The sequence below is a fragment of the Ursus arctos genome, unplaced genomic scaffold (assembly GCF_023065955.2).
Source record: "Ursus arctos isolate Adak ecotype North America unplaced genomic scaffold, UrsArc2.0 scaffold_9, whole genome shotgun sequence".
Lineage (NCBI taxonomy): Eukaryota > Metazoa > Chordata > Mammalia > Carnivora > Ursidae > Ursus > Ursus arctos.
Window position 1 is genome coordinate 32,786,616 of NW_026623111.1, and position 19,269 is coordinate 32,805,884.

Consider the following 19,269-nt stretch of genomic DNA (forward strand, 5'->3'; position numbering starts at 1 on the left):
GAAGATGAGTTAAAAGGCCAATGCAATAATCCAGATGAGAGATGCTATTGACTCAAACCCAGCTGTTAGCACTGAGTCAGGTGGTGACAAGTTGTTAGAATCCGGATATATTTTGGGACACCTGGGTGACTCAGTTAGTTGGGCATCTGCCTTCAGCTTGGGTCATGGTCCTGGGGTCCTGGGATCAAGCCCCACATGGGGCTCCCTTCTTGGCGGGGAGCCTGCTTCTCCCTCTCCTGCTCCCCCAGCTTGTTTTCTCTCTCTGTGTGTCAAATAAATAGGTAAGATCTTAAAAAAAAAAAAAAAAAAAGAGGGGGCAAGAAAAAGAAAAAAAAGAATCTGTTTATAATTTGAATGTAGAGATTTTAGGATTTGCTGTCAAGCAGAATGTTGGGTGTGAGAGAAAAAGAGGAGTCGAAGATGACTGTAAGGTTCTTGACTTGAATGATGAAGAACAGGATTGCCATTTAACGACACAGACGGCTAGGGGTGGAACAAGTTTTGAGAGTAACACCAGAAGTCCAGATTTTGTCCCTTAACTTTGCGATATCTATTAGAAATACAGGGGAATACATCAACTGGGCAATTGTATAGATGAGTCTGGCATGCAGGGGAGGGATCCTGAGAGAGAGGTACACATTTTGGGATCATTTGTTTACAGGTGAACGAGATCATTAGGAGAATGAGTGTAGTTAGAAAAGAGAAGAGTTCAGGACTGAGCTCTGGCGTAGTTGGAAGGGTTGGAGAGATGAGGAGTGGCCAGAGGACTGAGGAAAACCAGGAGCTGATGCAGGTATTTCAATTCTGTGCTCCCCCCCCCTTTCCTGCAGGTGGAAAACATGTCTTACTGATCTGCAAATTCCTGACATCTAGTATGTTATCAGTCATCTGCCAGGTACTCAGTAAGCAGATGATGAAATGAAGGCCCTGCTAGATGACCTCATGGAAAGATAACCCCCAAAATGAGAGAAAGTATTTGTAAATCATACATCTGATGATGGACTTGTATCTAGAACGTACACAAAACTCTTACAACTCAATAACAAAAAGACAAATACTCAATCTTTTAAATGGACAAAAGATCCAAATAGATATATCCTCACAGAAGATCTGCGAATGGCCAAATCACACTTGAAAGATAAGGAACATCATTAGCCTTTAGGGAAATGCAAATCAAAACCGCAATTAGATACCCACTAGGATGGCGAGAATCAAAAGGAGAAAAACAAGGCTGGCAAGGACGCGGAGAAATTGGAATTCTCATCCCCTGCTGGTGGGAATGTAAAACGAAGCAGCCACTTTGGAAAACAGTCTGGCAGATTATCAAAAAGTTAAACATAGAACTACCATTTAATCCAGCAATTCTACTCCTACGTATATAGCCAGAGGTTGCAATAATAATAACCAACAAGGTCAGGTTGGCAATAAATAGGCAGGCTGACTTGCAGAGGTTTATTGAGATAGTAGAACATGATGTCCCCAGGGGCAAAATAGATGGGCCACTGAGGAGGATACCACTTTCGAGTAGAAGAAATCAAGGATGGAAGACCACGAGACTAAGAGACGGTACCCCAATGAGAAGTTATAATTCCTTGCCTGGTTCAGGACGCGATTCCGTTTTCAGACCCAGACTCGTCGACAGGACTACGGGTCCTGAACAGCATGTGGGTATGCATGGCCGTGATACCAGGGGTTGCTCTCAAGAGAGGCCGGATGGACGGCGACTACAGACCACAAGCGGTAGCTTTACCGTATCTACCTGTCAGGAGTGGGATCCCTGTTAGAGCAGATTAATATGGTCAGTTACATGGTAGGCTGTCACTGATTTGACACCCTTCCATTCCAATCCAAAGGGAAGGGCAGAAACACCTTGTTCTGCCATGGAATTGGCCACAGTTTACACTTACGGTCTTGTTTCGGAGCTATGCTTCCACTCCCACGTTCCATCCTCATGTAGCGTTAAGAGATCCGCACTTTCTGGACATCCTACAGAGCATCACACTGATCCCTTGCAGTGACAATATTGTGTTGATCAGGCCAGATGACCATGAGGTAGCTAGCACCTTGCAGGCCTTGACGAGCCCTTGATGTGGCACCAGTCATGTCGTGGCTTGTTCACTATATTGGACCTCTTTCATCTTGAGAGCGCCAGCAGCTCATCTTCACAGAAACAGCCATGTATCCCTGGCGTGGCTTAGCCTCTCCTGTCCACAGGGAGGGCTTCATCCTGCTTTACTATCTGAGGACTTACAGGTGGTTGGATTCCTCCTGCCAAGGGAACACACAAAGCTAGGAGACCCACTTCACAGCCAAGGAGATGTGGGATGAGCTCAAGAGCAAAGGATCCACTGATTGAGCCTCCAACCACCCCACCTGGAAGCTGCTAGCCCAGTGGAGCGTTCCAACAGGCCACCAAGACAGCACAGCCACCAAGTGATGGCCACTGGGGTACAGAGGCTGCTGCCTTGTCTCAAAGGAAGGACAATTCTGCAGGAAGGTTCCTGCTTTCCCCCCGTGGATCAGGCCAAGGTCAGACTAGACCTGAGACCACATCCCCGCCTGGCTCTTTCCCCCTCCTTTATTTTGCTTCCTTCCCTCCTTTTGAGGCTTTTCCTGGATAAAGGCTTTGCCATCAATAAATCACGGTGCATGGAATTCCTCTCTGGCCCCGCTTCTTTAAAACCTGACCTGAGACAACCAGCAATAAGGAAATGCAGTTCCAGAAAAGTGAAAACCACACTAGTTACAGGTCCTCAGAGAGGACAAATACCTGCTTGGGACAAAGCATCTGCTTTCCCTGATTCTTCCAAACTAAACGGATCCTAAGGGCTGGGAGCCAGTCTGTCTCTCAAACTGGGTTTTTCACACCCTGGGAACATGTGGCCACATTTCAGGAGTACTTACAAATCCTCCTAGAGTGACAAGTGTGCTAGAAAACACGGGGGAAATATTTTATTTTGTTTTATTTTATTTTATTTTAATTTAATTTTATTTTATTTTATTTTACTTGAGAGAGAGAGCACTAGCGCAGGCAGGTGGAGGAGCAGAGCGGGGGGGGGAATGAATTTCAAGCAGACTCAGCGCTAAGCGTGGAGCCTGACACGGGGCTGGATCTCACAGCCTTGAGATCATGACTTGAGCCGAAACCAAGAGTCCGACACTTAACCAACTGAGCCACCCAGGTGCCCTGGGGAACTATTTTGTATCAGAACAAATGCACTTCTATTATGAAGTCAAGTACAAAATGGGCAAAAAACATTTTTTAGATGAGACATATGATCTCAAAAGGCACATCTGTCCTGAGGCAGGCAACTAAGGGCCCCCAGAATTCAAGGTTCTGCTGCTGTAAGGATGAGCAGTGGTAGACAGTGAGCGATGGCGACTTTGAACAAGGGACAAAAACAGGCTCCATCCTGTAGACCCATGCAAGGAAAGGCGAGAACTCGGACTTCCGCGACACCATTTTAGGTCTTTAGTCCCTCCCCTTGTAGTAACTAGCATGTCTGAGGGCTTTCCATCTGCTAAGCACTTAATACATGAACGCCATCCCCCAGCGCGCTGTGAGCAGCCCCATTTTACAGATGGGAGAAGTTCAGGGGGGTGAAGTAACTGTGCCAAGGTAACTGGAAAATAGGCGCGCATCCTCATCTTGGCACATTCTGTGTCTTCTCCACTCTTTGTGCTCATAGAATGTAGGACATATAAAAATAGAGAGATCCAGGTATCTCCAGAATAACACGCCACTGAAGTCAAAAGAGTTGGAGTCTGGCCTGAATTAGAACATTTCATTTCCCTTTTACCCTCATGTTCATTTTATGCTTTTGTCCTCTTGATTTCATGTTTTCAACTGGATATTTTGAACTGAAAACTTTGACTTCTTTACCATGCTATATTTATTTCTCTCTCATTACCTGCGTCCATTTTGCCCTGTGTACGACCTCTCAGGCCTGGCCTGCTGCATAAAAATGAATAGAAGATAAGTTTGAAAATATCAGAGATGAGAGCAATCAGGTTTCACAAGCATAGAAGTCATGAAGAATTTGTTCATAAAGGTTACTTTTATTTCCTTATTAAAAATTTGCCAGGTTCCATGTATACAGTTGGTCTGTCACTAAAAAAAAAAAAAAAAAGACTTAAATGCTATTTCAGGGTCTCATAAACACAAACTCAAATCTACAACCTGGAATCTTTTAGGAGAAAGGATGGAGGTTAACTTGTCCCTCCCTTACCAATAGCATCATTTAAAGAATTGTTTCGTACTGTTTTCCTGCTCTGCTGAGTTGCTGGGCATAAGTCCAAAAATATGAGGTATGTACAGCCAGGCTCTAAGATGATTTCGATTCCTTTCCGGCTTGCTGTTTATAAGTCAGTCTCACGTACCAATCAATGTTCATATTGACATGTGGTTTCCAGAGTATTCCAGCTTGCATTTGTGATATGGGAGCTGCTGTCACAGCTCCTTGTCCTTTCCTAGAACCGTTGCCCCGGTGGATAGGGAACACTATTTTTCATAGGTTAGCTAGCTGAGAGTTCAAAAATTTTGTCAAAACATATGGTTTCTGACATTTAACTTCACACACATAGATTACAATAGTTGCACACAATTAAAATCATTTTTTAAACAGATAACTTAAAAGACTATAAAGGTCTTTTCCCCGCCTTTCTGACAAGGGTCCAATTATTTTAATACTTTTTTCAAGCTATCATCTTACTGCTTATACACTGTTTCTATCTTTATAAACTTGTTTTTCAATATACAGACAGCTCCAAAGGCACTAATTAAACTTTGCAGATACTAAAAAGGTGTTCAAGGTAAAACTTACATGATCTCTGAGATAGAAAGGCATCAGATAAGCCTAATAAGTGTATTAATTGGAAATCAAATTATAGTAATGTGGCGGTTTTGGAAATCACAAGCCAAACATTTTGCTCCGATGCATGCATGATTCTGGCAGTCTAGGCCGCCTAGAGTACAAAGCAGTGGTAACAAACATGACAATGAGGATAAATTGCTGATGAATCTTTAAAAGAGAAAACTGAAGGGGGGAAAGGGAAGGAAAGGAAAGGAAAGGGAAGGGATGAAGGTGGGAAGGAAGGGAGGGAGGGAGGGAGAGAGGGGAGAGGAGAAGAAGCAGAGAATGGAAGGACAGAAGGAACCCAAACTACCACCAGTTCTCCTTAACCACAGTTCAGGTGTTTTTCTGAAGAGGAAAATCACCCGGGGGGATCAAAAGGCAGTTTCTAAAGAAGTAGATTCTCTTTCCTAACAAGTTTGAAAGAAACTGTGTTGAAGGAAGCTTTGTCAGAACGTACCACATTGGCTCTTCTGTTCAAGGCCACCATCAAGGTCAAGTTCATGGCTAGGACTTCTGAAAATGTGGTCTTAGTGAAATCTAAAAGTCATCATAGAGATGCCGGGGTGGCTCAATGGGTTAAGCATCTGCCTTTGGCTCAGGTCATGATCTCAGGGTCCTGGGATTGAGTTCCTCATTGGGCTCCTTGCTCAGCAGAGAGTCTGCTTCTCCCTCTGCCTGCTGCTTCCCCTGCTTGTACTCTCACACCCGCTCGCACTGTCTCTCTCTCTCTGGCAAATAAATAAATAAAATCTCTAAAAAAAAAAAGTCATCATCATGTTCCTTCCAGTAACCACATAAATAGCATAAATAAGCCACATGTAGCATAGTGGGTTTCTGTCCTACCTTGGCCACTTACTGGAATTATAATTTTTGACAATCAACTGAACGATGTGGGGCCTTACTTTCAACACACTGAGGTGACAGGCAGAAATGGATGGGAAGTCCAGGGCCATCTCCTATTACTGCATGATTTTAGGCAAGTGTCATAACTTCTATTAATCTATTTCTTCAACCATAAGATGTGAATAAGACCTAAAAAGATTGTCTGGAAGAAGCCAGACAAGAGTACATAATGTTATGATTCCATTTATATAAAACTCTAGAAAATGCAAACTAATCTATAGTGGCAGAAAGTAGATCAGTGGTTGCTGGGGGAGCCAAGAAGCTCAGAGAAGCAGGAGGAAGGAATTACAAAGGTGTGTGAGGAAACTGTTGAGGTGGGGGATATGCCCATAATCCTAATCTGGTGACAATTTTACAGATATATACATACGTCAAAACTTGTCAAATTACACATTAGACATTGTAAACATTTACTGTATGTCAGTTATACTTTCATAAAGCTGTGTTTTTAAAAGAGCCAGAGGGGTGCCTGGGTGGCTCAGATGGTTGGGCATGTCTGACTCTTGGTTTCGGCTTAGGTCATGATCTCAGTACTGTGGGATTGAGCCCCATGTCGGTCTCTGTGCTTGGGATCCTCCCTCTTCCTCTCCCTATGCCCTCTCCTCTGCTCCCCTCTTTCTCAAAATAAATAAATCTTTTTTTTTTAAGTAAAAGTTCAGAGAATTAAATGAGACAGTATATTGCAAAACAATTTGCCAAGTATATGGTACAAGTAGGTCTCCAAAAATGAGTTCCCTTTCTTACTTATGTCACAGAACTATTTAAAATGCTACTGTACTTTACAAACATCTGTCAATATTATATATTTTTAAAAGACTTTATTTATTTGTTTGAGAGAGAGGACATAAGCAGGGGGAGGGGCAGAGGGAGAGGGAGAAGCAGACTCCCCGCTGAGCAGGGAGCCCAATGTGGGGCTCGATCCGAGGACCCTGAGATCATGACCTGAGCCAAAGGCAGACGTAAAACCAACTGAGCCTCACAGGTGTCCCTCTGTCAATGTTATAAACACCGAAACCTTCCCAGCAGTTTTATAGCTGGATAGATATTTTTAAAGAAAAATATGGAACAATATGAAAATATCTCTTTTTTAGGATATTCTGTGACTTTCAAATCTTTATTTGAAGCATAGCTTACATTATCGGAATCCCATTGCACACAGGATTTGCATGCCATCTTTCCACTCTATGTTTTAATCAAAAAATGTCTGCATGTTATTTTTAATGACTGCCTTATAATTTTCTCAGTGGTAAGAATTCAGAATATGTTTTGAAGATAGAGCTGCCAAAATCTGCTGACGGATTGTAGGGTATGAAAGAGAGGACCCCAGGGTGATGTTGAAATTTTTTGCCCAAGCAATTAGAAGCTCAATGAAGTAGATTTTGTCTGGATGGGGAGGAGTGTGGAAGGGCAGGTCTGGAGAGAGGATGAGGAATTCAGTTGGAGACAAGTTAGGTGCTAAACATCAAAATGGACATGTGGAGTAGGCACTGGACAGGAGATCAGAAGGGAGGTCTGGCTGGAGATATATATTTGGGAGTCCCCAGCATAAAGATGGGATTTAAGACCATGAGCTGCACGAGGCCTTCAAGTGCATGAGCACAGAGGACAGAAGAGATTCAACCACTGAGTGATGGGGACCACCTAATGAATAGAGATGGCAAGGGTGTCAGAAGAGGAGTGTCAGTGAGAAGGGAGGAAATCCCTGAAGAGTTGTCTGTCCTGGATGCTGAGAGAAGAAAGTGTTTATGGGACAGAATGCTGCCGGTCATCCTAGGAAGAGGAGGACAAAAAAGTACTCTTGAAGTAAAATGTGGCTACATCAGGGAAGATTTTGGTGGAGTGCTGTGAGGAACACTATTATTGGAGTGGATTCAAAAGGTTAGCGTACATAGAAATTTCTCCAAAGAAGATATACAAATGGCCAATAAACATGAAAAGAAGCTCCGCATTACTAGCCATCAGGGAAAGACACATCGAAATGACCATGAGATAACCATCTCACACCCACGAGGATGGCTACAATCAAAGGAAAATAACAAGTGTTGATGGAGGCTGTGGAGAAATGCTTTCACACAGGGGGACATTTTTAAAAGCCCTTATACTGCCATTTTCCCTGATGTCAGCCAGCATTCCCTTCTTCAGCTTCTCAGGAATAGTGGATGTAGGAATGGAATGATCTGTTCCTTGGATGTCTGGTAAGCATATAAGGCTGAGTATTTTTTCATCAAAAGAATTTTAATTACTTTATTACACAAGGCAGGCTTTCTATTTTTTCTAGGTATTTAAATTATTTCTCTGATTTTTCAAATTGACATAAAATTGTTCATAGTATTTGCTTACTGTCTTTTAAATCTGTAATGTGTATGTGACTATGTTCCCACTTTACATTCTTAATATTGTCTACTTGTGTAATAATCTCTTTTTTCCCCCATAAATCCTCCCTGGTGATTGTCTAGTTTATTAATCTTTTTAGTTTTTTTGTTTCTCTCCCTTATTAATCTTTTTTTAAAAACCAACTTTTTTTTTTGAGCACCTCTATTGTGTTTTACTGTATCATCTATTTCTGCTCAGTATTATCTACTTTTTTCTACTTGCCTTGAGTTTATTTTTCTAATTTCTTCAGTTGGATCCCGAGTTCACTAGTTTTCCACGTTTCTTCTTTTCTAATATAAGCATTTAATGTTATGAATTTCCCTCAAATATTACTCTCATTGCATCTCATAAATTTTGATATTTCAACTGTTAATATTGTTCAGTTTTAAACATTTTCAAATTTTAATTAACGACTTTTACTTTGAGCAATGATTCACCAAAAAGTGTGCATTTTAATATCCAAAGTTAATTTTATAGGTCTCATTTGTCATTTTATTGTTGTTATTTGAATTAATTGCATTGCAGTTAGAAAATATTATCTGCATAATACTGATTCCACAAAATTTGTTGAGTCATGCTTTATGACAAGGCATTCAATCAACGTTTGTAAATGCTCCATGAACTCTTGAGAGCAATGCACATTTTAAAATGGTCAGGTACAGAGTTTTATATATGTCCATTAGATTAACACTGTTAGTTGTATTGTTCAAAAAGAATTTGTTTAATCTTTGATATGTCAGGAGTTCTGCAGCTGAGATGGGGGAGAGCACGAGCGAGCTGCTAGGTTTCAGAGTAGCTGATCAAAGCAACATGCCAAAAATGAAAGAGCTAAGCCTTTATTCACTTAATGCAATGGTACAAGCAAGAGGCTAAAGTGGGGAGAGTGCAGACTCCTCTTGTTCCATTTTCCCACATGGAACAGCACACTGCTCAAAGTCAGCTGGATCAGTGCAGATGCGGGGTTGTTCCACAATGGAGGGAGCCCCGGAACAAGAGTCGAATAGTTTTATCAACCCTGTGATCACAGTGAGGACAAGGGGGAAGGGCTGGGAGTGGGAAAAATTGTAAGTCAGCCTGGGTAGAAGTGCCTTCAGAGTTTCTCCCTCTGCTCCCTATAAGGAGGCCTCTGAAAGGGTGCCTGGAAGACCTGTGCCCCAGGCTAAGAAAAAGAGACCTAGAAATAAAGACTCTGGGACTGGGAATGCACATATGTGAAAAGCATGATTGGCCAGAGGGGCCTAAGTCCTTGACTTCAGCTCTTCCCAAAGGCTGGTTTGGTGTCTGGTGTGGGATGGGCAGCTTCCCCCAGGAGGCCTGCCAGATAAAGCCTTTGTAATTGCCTATGGTCAGGTCTGAGAAATCACACAAATGTTTTAACTAGGAACCATGCTCCTCGCTATATCGTTGGCTTAACTTACAAATAATTGAGAAAGGTTGGTTCATGGTGATAGTGGATTTATCCATTTTCCCTTGTAATCCCACCAATTTGTGCTTTACATGTTTGAGGCTGCTTTATTAGAAACATACAATTTGGACTCATTATATCATCCTGGTGAATTAAATAATCATAACAATGGCCTCTATCTTTAATAATGCCTTTGCTTAACAATCTGTCATGCTGATGCTGTTATTGATATAGTTATACTAGGTTTCTATGGTTAATGTTTTTCCTGGAAAACTTTTTCCCTTCCTTTTACTTTCAGTCTTGCCATATCCTTATACTAGGCATGTCTCTCAAAAACAGGACATATCTGGGGGCACCTGGGTGGCTCAGTTGGTTAAGCGTCTGCTTTCAGCTCAGGTCATGACCTCAGGGTCCTGGGATTGAGCCCTGCATCATCGGGCTCCCTGCTCAGTGGGGAATCTGCTTCTCCCTCTGCCCTTCCCACAACCTGCTTCCTCCCCTGCCCCCACTCATGCTCTCTTCTCTCTCTAGTAAATAAATACAATCGTTAAAAAAAAATCACATTATTTAGATTTTTTAAATCTAATTTGATAAACCATGTAAGTTTAGTCCATTTATGTGTAGTATGATTTATTTGGACTTTTTCTATCTTACCTTGTGAATCCTGTTTGTCCTGGATTTTCTGAGTTTTCTCTTGCCTTTTTGGGGATTTGATTATATATTTTTTTCTTTATTCTATTTCTAATTATTTGGATTTATATATTTTTCTTTTCTTTATTAATTTCCCTTGAGACGTTATCATGACTATTTCACTTAGCAAAGTCTAAAGTTAATTTCTTAATTTCTGCCAGAATAATAAAAGGACTTTGGAGTACTATTACCCTTAATGCACTTTCCCCCATCACATACGTTATTATGCAGAACAGCTTTTTACTGCTATTCTGTTTATTAAGACTGCGTACTAGATATTATTATTATACACAAATGCTATTTATTTGGGTTTGTATACATGACTCCCCCGAATATTATTTTAATCTTTTTTTCTGGATCTACTGGATCATTTAAAAAAAAACTATATCCTTTACAAGTTTCTGTTATACAGTTCTCTAGGTAGTCAACTCAGCTTCTGTTTGCATATAATTTTTTTCACCTTTGTTTTGAAAAAAACAGTTTTGCTGAATAGGAATTTCAAGGATGACGGTTATTTTCTCTCAACACTTTGAAGGTATATGATTGACTGTCTTTTGTCTTCCATAGTTTCTGTGGAGGAGACTGCCGTCATCTTCATTTATGCTTTCTTTATGGCTGATTCTAGAATCTTTCTTTGTTCATGGTTTTCTGCAGTTTCATTGCCTATATTTAAGCATGGATTTCTTTCTCCTTTTCCTTTTAGAGATAAATGTGTTTCTTCAATTTGTCCCCCTCCCCTTTTTGAGAGAGAGCATGCTATGAGGTGGGGGTGGAGGGGAGGGGCAGAAGGAAAGGGAGTGAGAGAATCCTAAGCAGACTCCACACCCAGCCAGAGCTGGCCAGATGCAGGACTGGATCTCAGGACCCTGAGATCATGACCTGAGCTGAAATCAAAGACAGTTACAGATGGAGCCACGCAAGTGCCCCACGATTTGTCCTTTTTGAGATACAGCGTGGATTTCTTTTTTTTCCTTTTTGACATACAATGTGCTTCCCACTCTCCTTAAGTGATCAGAGTCCCCTTACTGAGGGGACTTATGCCTATAAGGCTCAGTTCTGGTCCGGTTTCACAAGAATAGTTTTCAAGGAGTAGGGGCTGCTGGGGAAAGTTTCACAGCTGAGAAAAAGAAACAAACAGGATATCTGCTTCTGGCATTATGGCTGACCTAGTGCTCTGAGGGGCTCTTCCACGGAAGGTCTACTACGCACTGTTTGAAATACTGCTGGTCTCCCAAGAGGCAGCAAAGATCCTCAAGGACAGTACTCCTTTCTCCTCCTCTCCCATCATTCCCCCACAAAAGAAAATAGATTTGAGCTGGGGTCTGAGAAAGCAGGGTGGAGCTGGGATTAGAACAGTGGGCAGTCAGGAAGTAGAAAGAGAAAAGAATCTGGTTGGGAACCCAGCAGAGTTGGCTACATAGATGACCAAGTACTGGGAGAAATATGTGGAGAAATGAAACTGTAAATTTCTTAGGGTGGTGGATTTATGGGTTGAGGGTTGTTTTTTTTTTTTTTTTTCAATTCAATTAGTTAACGTATAATGTATTATCGGTTTCAGAGGTACTGTTCTGTGATTCATCAGTCTTATATAATACCCAGTGCTCAGTACATCACGTGCCTTCCTTAATGTCCATCATTAGTTACCCCATCCCTCTACTCCCCTCCCTTCCAGCAACCTTCAGTTTGTTTCCTATGATTAAGAGTCTCTTACGGTTTGGGGTTGAGGGTTTTTGGTTATTTTTCCAATTTGACTTGTTCAGATGTTCTTTTTTTTTTTTTTATTGCTTCATATTCTTAGACCATTGAAGCTAAATGTCCAAGTAAGACCAAGACACTAGACATCTATATATTGATTTGTTCACTCTAAGGATTCTGAAAAAAAATGCTTGGTTCGGTTAAGACTCAGCAGTGTTCTCAAGAAAACATTTCTTCCTGGTATATTTATAGACTTAAATATTTTCTGCTTATCATATTGTTCATAATCTCCTGGTAAAAGGAAATAGATAACAAATGGGTCTGAAGGACACTTCAGAAACTGATTTTAACTGGTCGATCTTGTTTATTGTATCCTAGTGACATTAAAAAGGCCTAATAGCTAAAATTAAGGAACTAGAGATGAAGGGAGACTTAACCCAAACTTTTATATGATTTGGTCTATGTATCTTTTATTTTCTGCTGCTCAAGGTCCTCAGTAGTTTGGACTAAGAGAAATCTTAGAGTTCATGAAATTCTCATTTCACTGTTGAGGAAACTGAGTGCAAACTGACTGCAAAGTGAGTGTGAAGAGCTTGATACAAAAGACCATTTCCCTGTTTCTAAGATGCACACGGTTTTCATGTATAAACAGTTTTAAAAGGAAAAGGCCTTACGATTCATAAATACATTTGGTGCACTGGGTCCCCCTCCTACCCCCTTGAAAAGCAGCTTTAAATTGATGATTTATCTTAAAAAGTTAGGAAATACGGTTTACGCCTTATGTCTGTCATCTGGCAACCCCAACCCAGGGAAGCCTAGTATAGTTTCTGGCACACGGTACATACTCAAAAAACATTTGTTGAATGAATATATGAATACATGTAAGGTGTAAGTCAATGAGAACATGTATTCTCCTCCTTCCCATTTATTTTTCCTCCTTCAGATAAACTTGTGACAACCCAGTAAATGAACTGCTTTTAGGAAAACAGGAGGGAAATCGACTTCGGCATTGGAACTAAGTGGGGTAGTTTCTTTGCATTATACGTCATCTTTTTTGTGTGTTATTTTTAACTCAAAAATCTCTGGATGTCACAATCTTACTTCTGGGGACATATTATTGACAGAGGAATTGTCAAGAAGTTTAAAAAGTTGAGGAAGGACTCTGTCAATTATTAATGTCATGCTAATTTTAAATTCAAACTGCACTTCCAGACCTCAAAGTGAGCAATGCCTATCAGAGGGTTGGGTGACCGGCTCTGGCCCCGGACACTGCAGAAATCATTTCAGCTCTTCTCAGTGCCTGAGCTTCATCCTTATTTCTGGTGGTAATGACCAAGGTCCTAGCGCTGGGCCGTAGACAGAAGCAGGCAGAAGAGCGGAACATGCACAAGTTTTGAAATCAAATGAAGTTGGGTTGAAACTCAGACTCAGACACTTAGTAGCTGTGTGAACTTTAGCAGGTTAAACAGCTTCTCTGAGGCCTCAGTTTCCTTATCTGTAAAATCAACATAGACATTTGGATACCGGAGAATTGGTAGGAGGAGCCAACGAGGATAACAATTACAATGTTCTCTGTAAAACAAAAAAGGCTAGTTTTCTTTCCTTCCTCATCTCCCTCCTTGGGTAACATCTGTAGAAATACCCACACCCCAAAATATTTGGGAAGTATTGCTTCAGTGCTTGAGTACCCTGCCTTCCTAAATACATTGTAAACTCTACCCCTTCAACTAGCAAATGTCTTGTCCTTTGAGCGGAGTTTTTCTATTGTTGAGATTTGTGAAGACTTCTGTGATTTTTGCCATACCCTTATAGACCAATGATATTATTTGCCTAGTACACGTTAGACTTGCCCAAGGATTTAACATGGGCAAAATCACAAACTTGATGTTCTAATTATATACACATAGAAGAACATACAGCTTCTCTGACGGGTATTAAAACAAATAACTACTACATTTTCATGATTCACCTAAAATGCATGCAGTATGCGAATACGGGAGTCCCAAACTACTCTAGGTATTTTATTTTATTTTATTTTTTTAAAGATTTTCTTTTTTTAAAGATTTTATTTATTTATGTGACAGAGAGACAGCCAGCGAGAGAGGGAACACAAGCAGGGGGAGTGGGAGAGGAAGAAGCAGGCTCCCAGCGGAGGAGCCCGATGTGGGGCTCGATCCCGGAATGCCGGGATCACACCCTGAGCCGAAGGCAGACGCTTTAACGACTGCGCTACCCAGGCGCCCCACTGTGCTACCCAGGCGCCCCTAAAGATTTTTTTTTATTCATTTCAGAGAGAGAGTGCGTGCACACGGGCAGGGGGTAGGGTCAGAGGGAGAAGGAGAAGCAGACTCCCCGCAGAGCAGGGAGCCCAACAGGACCCTGGGATCACCACCTGAGCAAAAGGCAGACACTTAACCGACTGAAGCACCCAGACACCCCTACTCTAGGTATTTTAAATAGAAAGGGATTTAATACAGGGAATTTAGTGCTTACAAAACCACTGGAAGTGCTGGAGAACTAAACTTGGGGCTGAGCCTTCAGGGTTGACTCCCCTAACACTGCAGAACTGACCTGCCAAGGATATTCGAGTTTCTGTTTTCTGTCATCAGAATTATCAGAAGGTAGTTTTTAAAGGGTCCATCCCAAATCTTCATTATTGCTGGAAAAATAACACTTATGATAAAAAAAAAAAATCCTGCTGGTGAACCAGAAATGGCATCTTTATTTATGAAGGATGACTTATTCATTCACTGTTTTTGTTTCTCCACCCATAACAGGTCTACTCCATGTTTATCCTATGTTTAACTGATTTTTTAAAATGCTTTTGTCTCTGAAAAAAATGTTTTTTCTACCTTTGTGTGTTCATTTTTGAGTATAATCAAGATATTGACTTTTCACTTGATATTTTTCCATATTACATACTTTTTTAACCATAGATTCTGGTAAATTAAAAAAAGAAAAAATGAATATAAAGATCAATTGTACTATAATCATTGTCATGCCGAGCTTCACACATATCCCTACTGAGTTTTTAACACCTTTATTGAGGTACATTCACCCGTTTAAAGTTTTTTGGTATATTCACAGGAGTGTACAATCATCACCAAAATCTCTATTAAATTTCATCTTTATTTTTAACTCATTTTTCTAAATCTCATAGTTCTGCCTTTTAGACTGCTTATCCTTGCCTGATGCATGCACTCTATCTCTGCTCCAAAAAAACTGCACAAACCAGGATTAAAACACTGCCAGGTGGCTGCAGCTTGAAATGACTCCATTCAATAGCACTTTTTTTTTTTTAAGGTAGAATAACTAAGTAAGTTATAAAACCACCTCAACTATGATATCAATGGATGCCAACCCAGGCAGCAGGAAGAATACAATGGGAAATGTTTTGCCTGTTCTTCTAGCCAGTGACTCCAAAAGAAAAGAAGAGAAGTGCTGGCTGGCATAACTTGTTCTAAATGCAACCATTCTATTTTTTCTTAGACTCCTAGAATTTTGCTAAAGACTGACCTCAAATCTCCCGGCCTGCAGTTTCAGCAACATACCCCTCCCCCCACCCTTTTTTAAAGATCAGGCTAAGGTTTGTGTTTGTCCAGTCTCTGGCATCTCCTGGTAAGCAGGGAGTTATCTTATTTATTGCTCCAATGCTTCCTGGCACATAGTAGGCCCTTGATATATCTATTTATTGTGTGAATGAATAAATGCCTTTCACAGAGATTTCTCTAGTGTCTTCTTTTTTTAAAAAATGGTTTATTTATTTATTTGAAAGAGAGAGTGAGCGAGTGAGAGAGAGCTCGAGCAGGGTCAGAGGGAGAAGCAGACTCCCCTGCTGAGCAGGGAGCCCCGTTTGGGGCTTGACCCCAGGACCTGGGATCATGACCTAAGATGAAGGCAGACGCTCAACCGACTGAGCCACACAGGCGCCCCTCTCTAGTGTTTTCATGACCATTTTTTACTATTTATTTTGGTAATAACTGTCACATGCTAACTTCAACCTGTCCATCAGCCCTTATCTTAAATGCCGCTTCCTTCGGGAAGCCTTCCTGATTCTCTACACGAGGTAAGGTGCTCCTGAGCTCTTCTTGCTTTCACATCACTGATAAAAACTCCCTGAGGGAAGTTTCGTGTTTATTTACTGTTCACCTTTATATCCCCAATTCTAAGCTCAGTGCCTGTCTCATAGTAGATACTTCATCAGTATTTGTTGAATAAATTAACTGGGATGTAATTCTGTCTAAAGGCAAGAACTCATTCAGCATAGCCAGATGTTCTTGTACCTACCTTTTCACCTGTCTTGGCTTTCAAGTCGCCTTCTTTTTTTTAAAAAACAACTTGTTGGGGCATAGATTACAGATCATAAAATTCTTCCATTAGATTCTTCTTCCAGATGTTTCTCTCTCATTTTCTGGGTGAAGGTCATTTTTCTGATGGTAAAAATGGGAGAAGATAGAAATGGAATGGAGTGTTAACTTGGAAAGAGAATGGGCTCTTAGTGCCCAACTCACTAGGCTTTACTTCTGTTTCATTTTTCTTTGTAATCATAAACAAATTAACTTCTCTAAGCCACGAATTCTAATCTGTGAAGTTGGACCAGTAAGAGTTTTTTCACTGGATCCTCTAAGGATTACATGAGAGGACATGCAAAAGATCTGTCCATTAATCCATGTAGAGGTAATAATAATAATAGAAATGTAGATTCCCTCTCTTCTCTCTGTCATCTCTTAACTTTGGACTCCCTAAACAGGTCTATTCTTCCACCATGATCATTATTTGTTATGGGCATATTAGAACAACGATGACCTTCTTGCTTCCTGAGCATTTCTGCAAGCCCCATTTCATTCTGAGGTTTAGCTCTCCTGACACTATTCGTACAGATTTTGGTCCCGCTTTACATTCTTTCTTCTGCATATGCTTTTTCTCTCCATCTTTTGCATTGCTAGTAGGAAAAACAAGCTCCACCTGGGCTCATTAGAGAACAGCCGTTCCTTTAGTTGCCATTCTCTTTCTCCTCCACTGTGAATATTCCACTGTGAACAGAGAATTTTATTTTTCAAAGCCCCCCATTCTTTTAAAAATACGTTTTCTTTTTACACCTTCTCCTGTCGAAATCATACCTTTCTTTTCCCTGGATCTGCGTCCTAAAGTCTCCGATCGCCTGCCTCCTCTCTTATACTACGGTCACATCCGCCAGGTTTCTACAGCTTCCCCATGACCAACCAATTCTTCCCCGGGAGTCACATTACATCAGCATTACTAATGCAATACCGTGTATCCTCCACACTGCTTTATTCTAGGCAGTCAATTAAAAACGAACCTCGGTACTGATCTGATTTAACATGGAGGATGAATTGTCTAAGGTCAAATGCAAACTGCTGCAAGATTTGGGAGACAGATATTTATATGCATACTAAATATATACCTGTTGAATTTGGGCTTTTTCTCAAAGCTTCAGAAACCCTGAGCTCCCCGGTAACTGGGATGGTAAGAAGGGTAGGTTTCCAGAAAGTTCGCAAAAAAAATTAGACTCCATCTAAAGGACTGCTCCATACGCTCAAGGAACACAACCAACAAAACCCATCTCCACAACCACCAGATTATCTCAACAGCAAGTGAGACTGCAAGGTTTGGGGGCCCGGCCGTACCACTCCGCGCGGCGCATGGGGGGGGTTCGTGCCCATTTGGCTGCGACTGACCGTTTCCCCATCGCTTGGTTTTGCCCCTGCTCCCCCTGCGCAGGCACCTAAAGTGCGTCAGGCCGGCGCTTTATAGCGGCAGCCTGGGCGGCTCCGCTTGCTGTTTTTCCTCTTTTCTTGATAGCGGCTCCTCCTGCGGTTCGCGAAGATGCAGCTCAAACCGATGGAGATTAACCCCGAGGTGAGCGTCAGGTGCATCGCTGCCGGGGGAGCGCGGAGCAGCGGGTCAATCCTCGCCGGGTAGCTGCCTCGATGACCGGTTTTATTTTTGTATTTTTTTCTTTGCATTTGCCTTTCAGATGCTGAACAAAGTGAGTGGCGTCTCGCACTGCCTCTGTCCTCTTCCCCCGGGAGCGCCAAGGCGGAGGCGCGCATCAGCTCCGGCTGTCTCGCAGGGACCCAGCGGCGCCCCGCGCGCTCCCAGGCGCCCTCCCTCTGCCCCAGCATCGGGGTCGGGGGGTGACTCTGCGGAACCGTCAGAGGCGGGAGGGAGGAGGGGGCTGTGCCCAGATGCGAGTGCGGGCCCAGCTCCCGAGGGCGTGGCGCCTGCCGCGCGGACTCCGGTGCCCGGGCTTCGCGGGAGCCACGTGTGGGCCGCGCTTTGTGCTGTGTCATTGCGCCGGCGGGGGTGGGGAGTGGGGGTGGGGGGCGGGGCAGGCCGCAGGCCGCGACTCCTCCCAGGCTGGGGTGGGGGCACCGAGGGTGCCGGACCGGCCCCGCCCTCCGGCTGGTGTCCGCGACTCGCGGGTCTCGGCGCCCCTGGCCGCCCTCTTTCCTCTCCGCAGGTGCTGACCCGGCTGGGGGTCGCCGGCCAGTGGCGCTTCGCGGACGTGCTGGGGCTGGAGGAGGAGGCTCTGGGCTCCGTGCCAGCGCCTGCCTGCGCGCTGCTGCTGCTGTTTCCCCTCACGGCCCAGGTAGGGCGTGGGGCCCGGGGTGCGTGGGCCCGGGACGGTGCGCGCGGCTTCCAGACCCGAGTGAGGCCTGGAGGACAGTGTAGACTCCGGCTTCCCTTCCCTCCCCTCCCGGACTGGGCGCCCACACCTGCAGAACTGCCCCCTTCCTGTGGGGGATGGGGTGAGAAGCCCGCCCTTTCATGGTACCTACTCATTGGTTGGTAGAGAATTTACTGGCTCCTCGCTCGTCCATCCAGCATTGCCTTGAATTTCAAAGAGAAGAAGCAGCATCTCCGTTCCATCATCTCAATTATCCAGAGAAAATTTATCCTATTCATGAGTTCGCTTGAACCTCCGCTTTTCAGAGCCTTCCACTCCAAGGAAGGGCTGGTTGTTGCCCTTTAAGGGCTGTGACCTGTCAGTTTATTGTTTGGTTCTCAGACTCCCACCTTGCAGTAAAATGGAGGGGGGGGGCGGGCTTGTCTAAGCCGCAGGAAAACAATAGGTTCGTTAATGCTCCATCTCCACTCTTGGGTCTTTGGTGGACTTGGGTCTCTTCCCACCCTCCACTCCCTACAACATGCACACTTGGTTTTAGCCTCTCCGATGTGCTTTTTTTAAAAAAAGCTTAATCATTTGTGTGTGGTTCCTGTGTGGGGACCTCCTTCCACCTCTTGTCTTTCCTCTCTGACCTTGTAGCTAAGTGAAATAGGTGGGCGTTAAAGCAGTTTTAGAAACACCTTTTCATTTCCCTT

General features: G+C 42.9%; 1 protein-coding gene and 1 long non-coding RNA gene across 3 annotated transcripts in view; one reads left to right on the forward strand and one right to left on the reverse strand.

Annotated features, from left to right (window-relative positions):
- Nucleotides 1-1,600: 1,600 nt before the first annotated feature.
- On the reverse strand, nucleotides 1,601-17,610 carry LOC123001563 (uncharacterized). The gene is made up of 4 exons (XR_008958393.1): nucleotides 17,348-17,610; nucleotides 16,210-16,352; nucleotides 1,908-2,268; nucleotides 1,601-1,777 (listed from the first exon to the last, which is right to left on the reverse strand). It is a non-coding gene; the product is annotated as an uncharacterized LOC123001563 (long non-coding RNA).
- Nucleotides 17,611-17,705: 95 nt separating this feature from the next.
- UCHL1 (ubiquitin C-terminal hydrolase L1) overlaps nucleotides 17,706-19,269 on the forward strand; it is a 59,455-nt gene continuing 57,891 nt past the window's right edge. The window contains exons 1-3 of one of the 2 annotated variants that reach the window (XM_044387694.3): nucleotides 17,706-17,802; nucleotides 17,921-17,932; nucleotides 18,407-18,535. In XM_044387694.3, the coding sequence (XP_044243629.1) occupies nucleotides 17,770-17,802; nucleotides 17,921-17,932; nucleotides 18,407-18,535 (174 nt within the window). In that variant the 5' untranslated portion in view covers nucleotides 17,706-17,769. The remainder of the gene's footprint in view (nucleotides 17,803-17,920; nucleotides 17,933-18,406; nucleotides 18,536-19,269) is intronic. The other variant, XM_026508791.4, reaches the window with a different exon arrangement.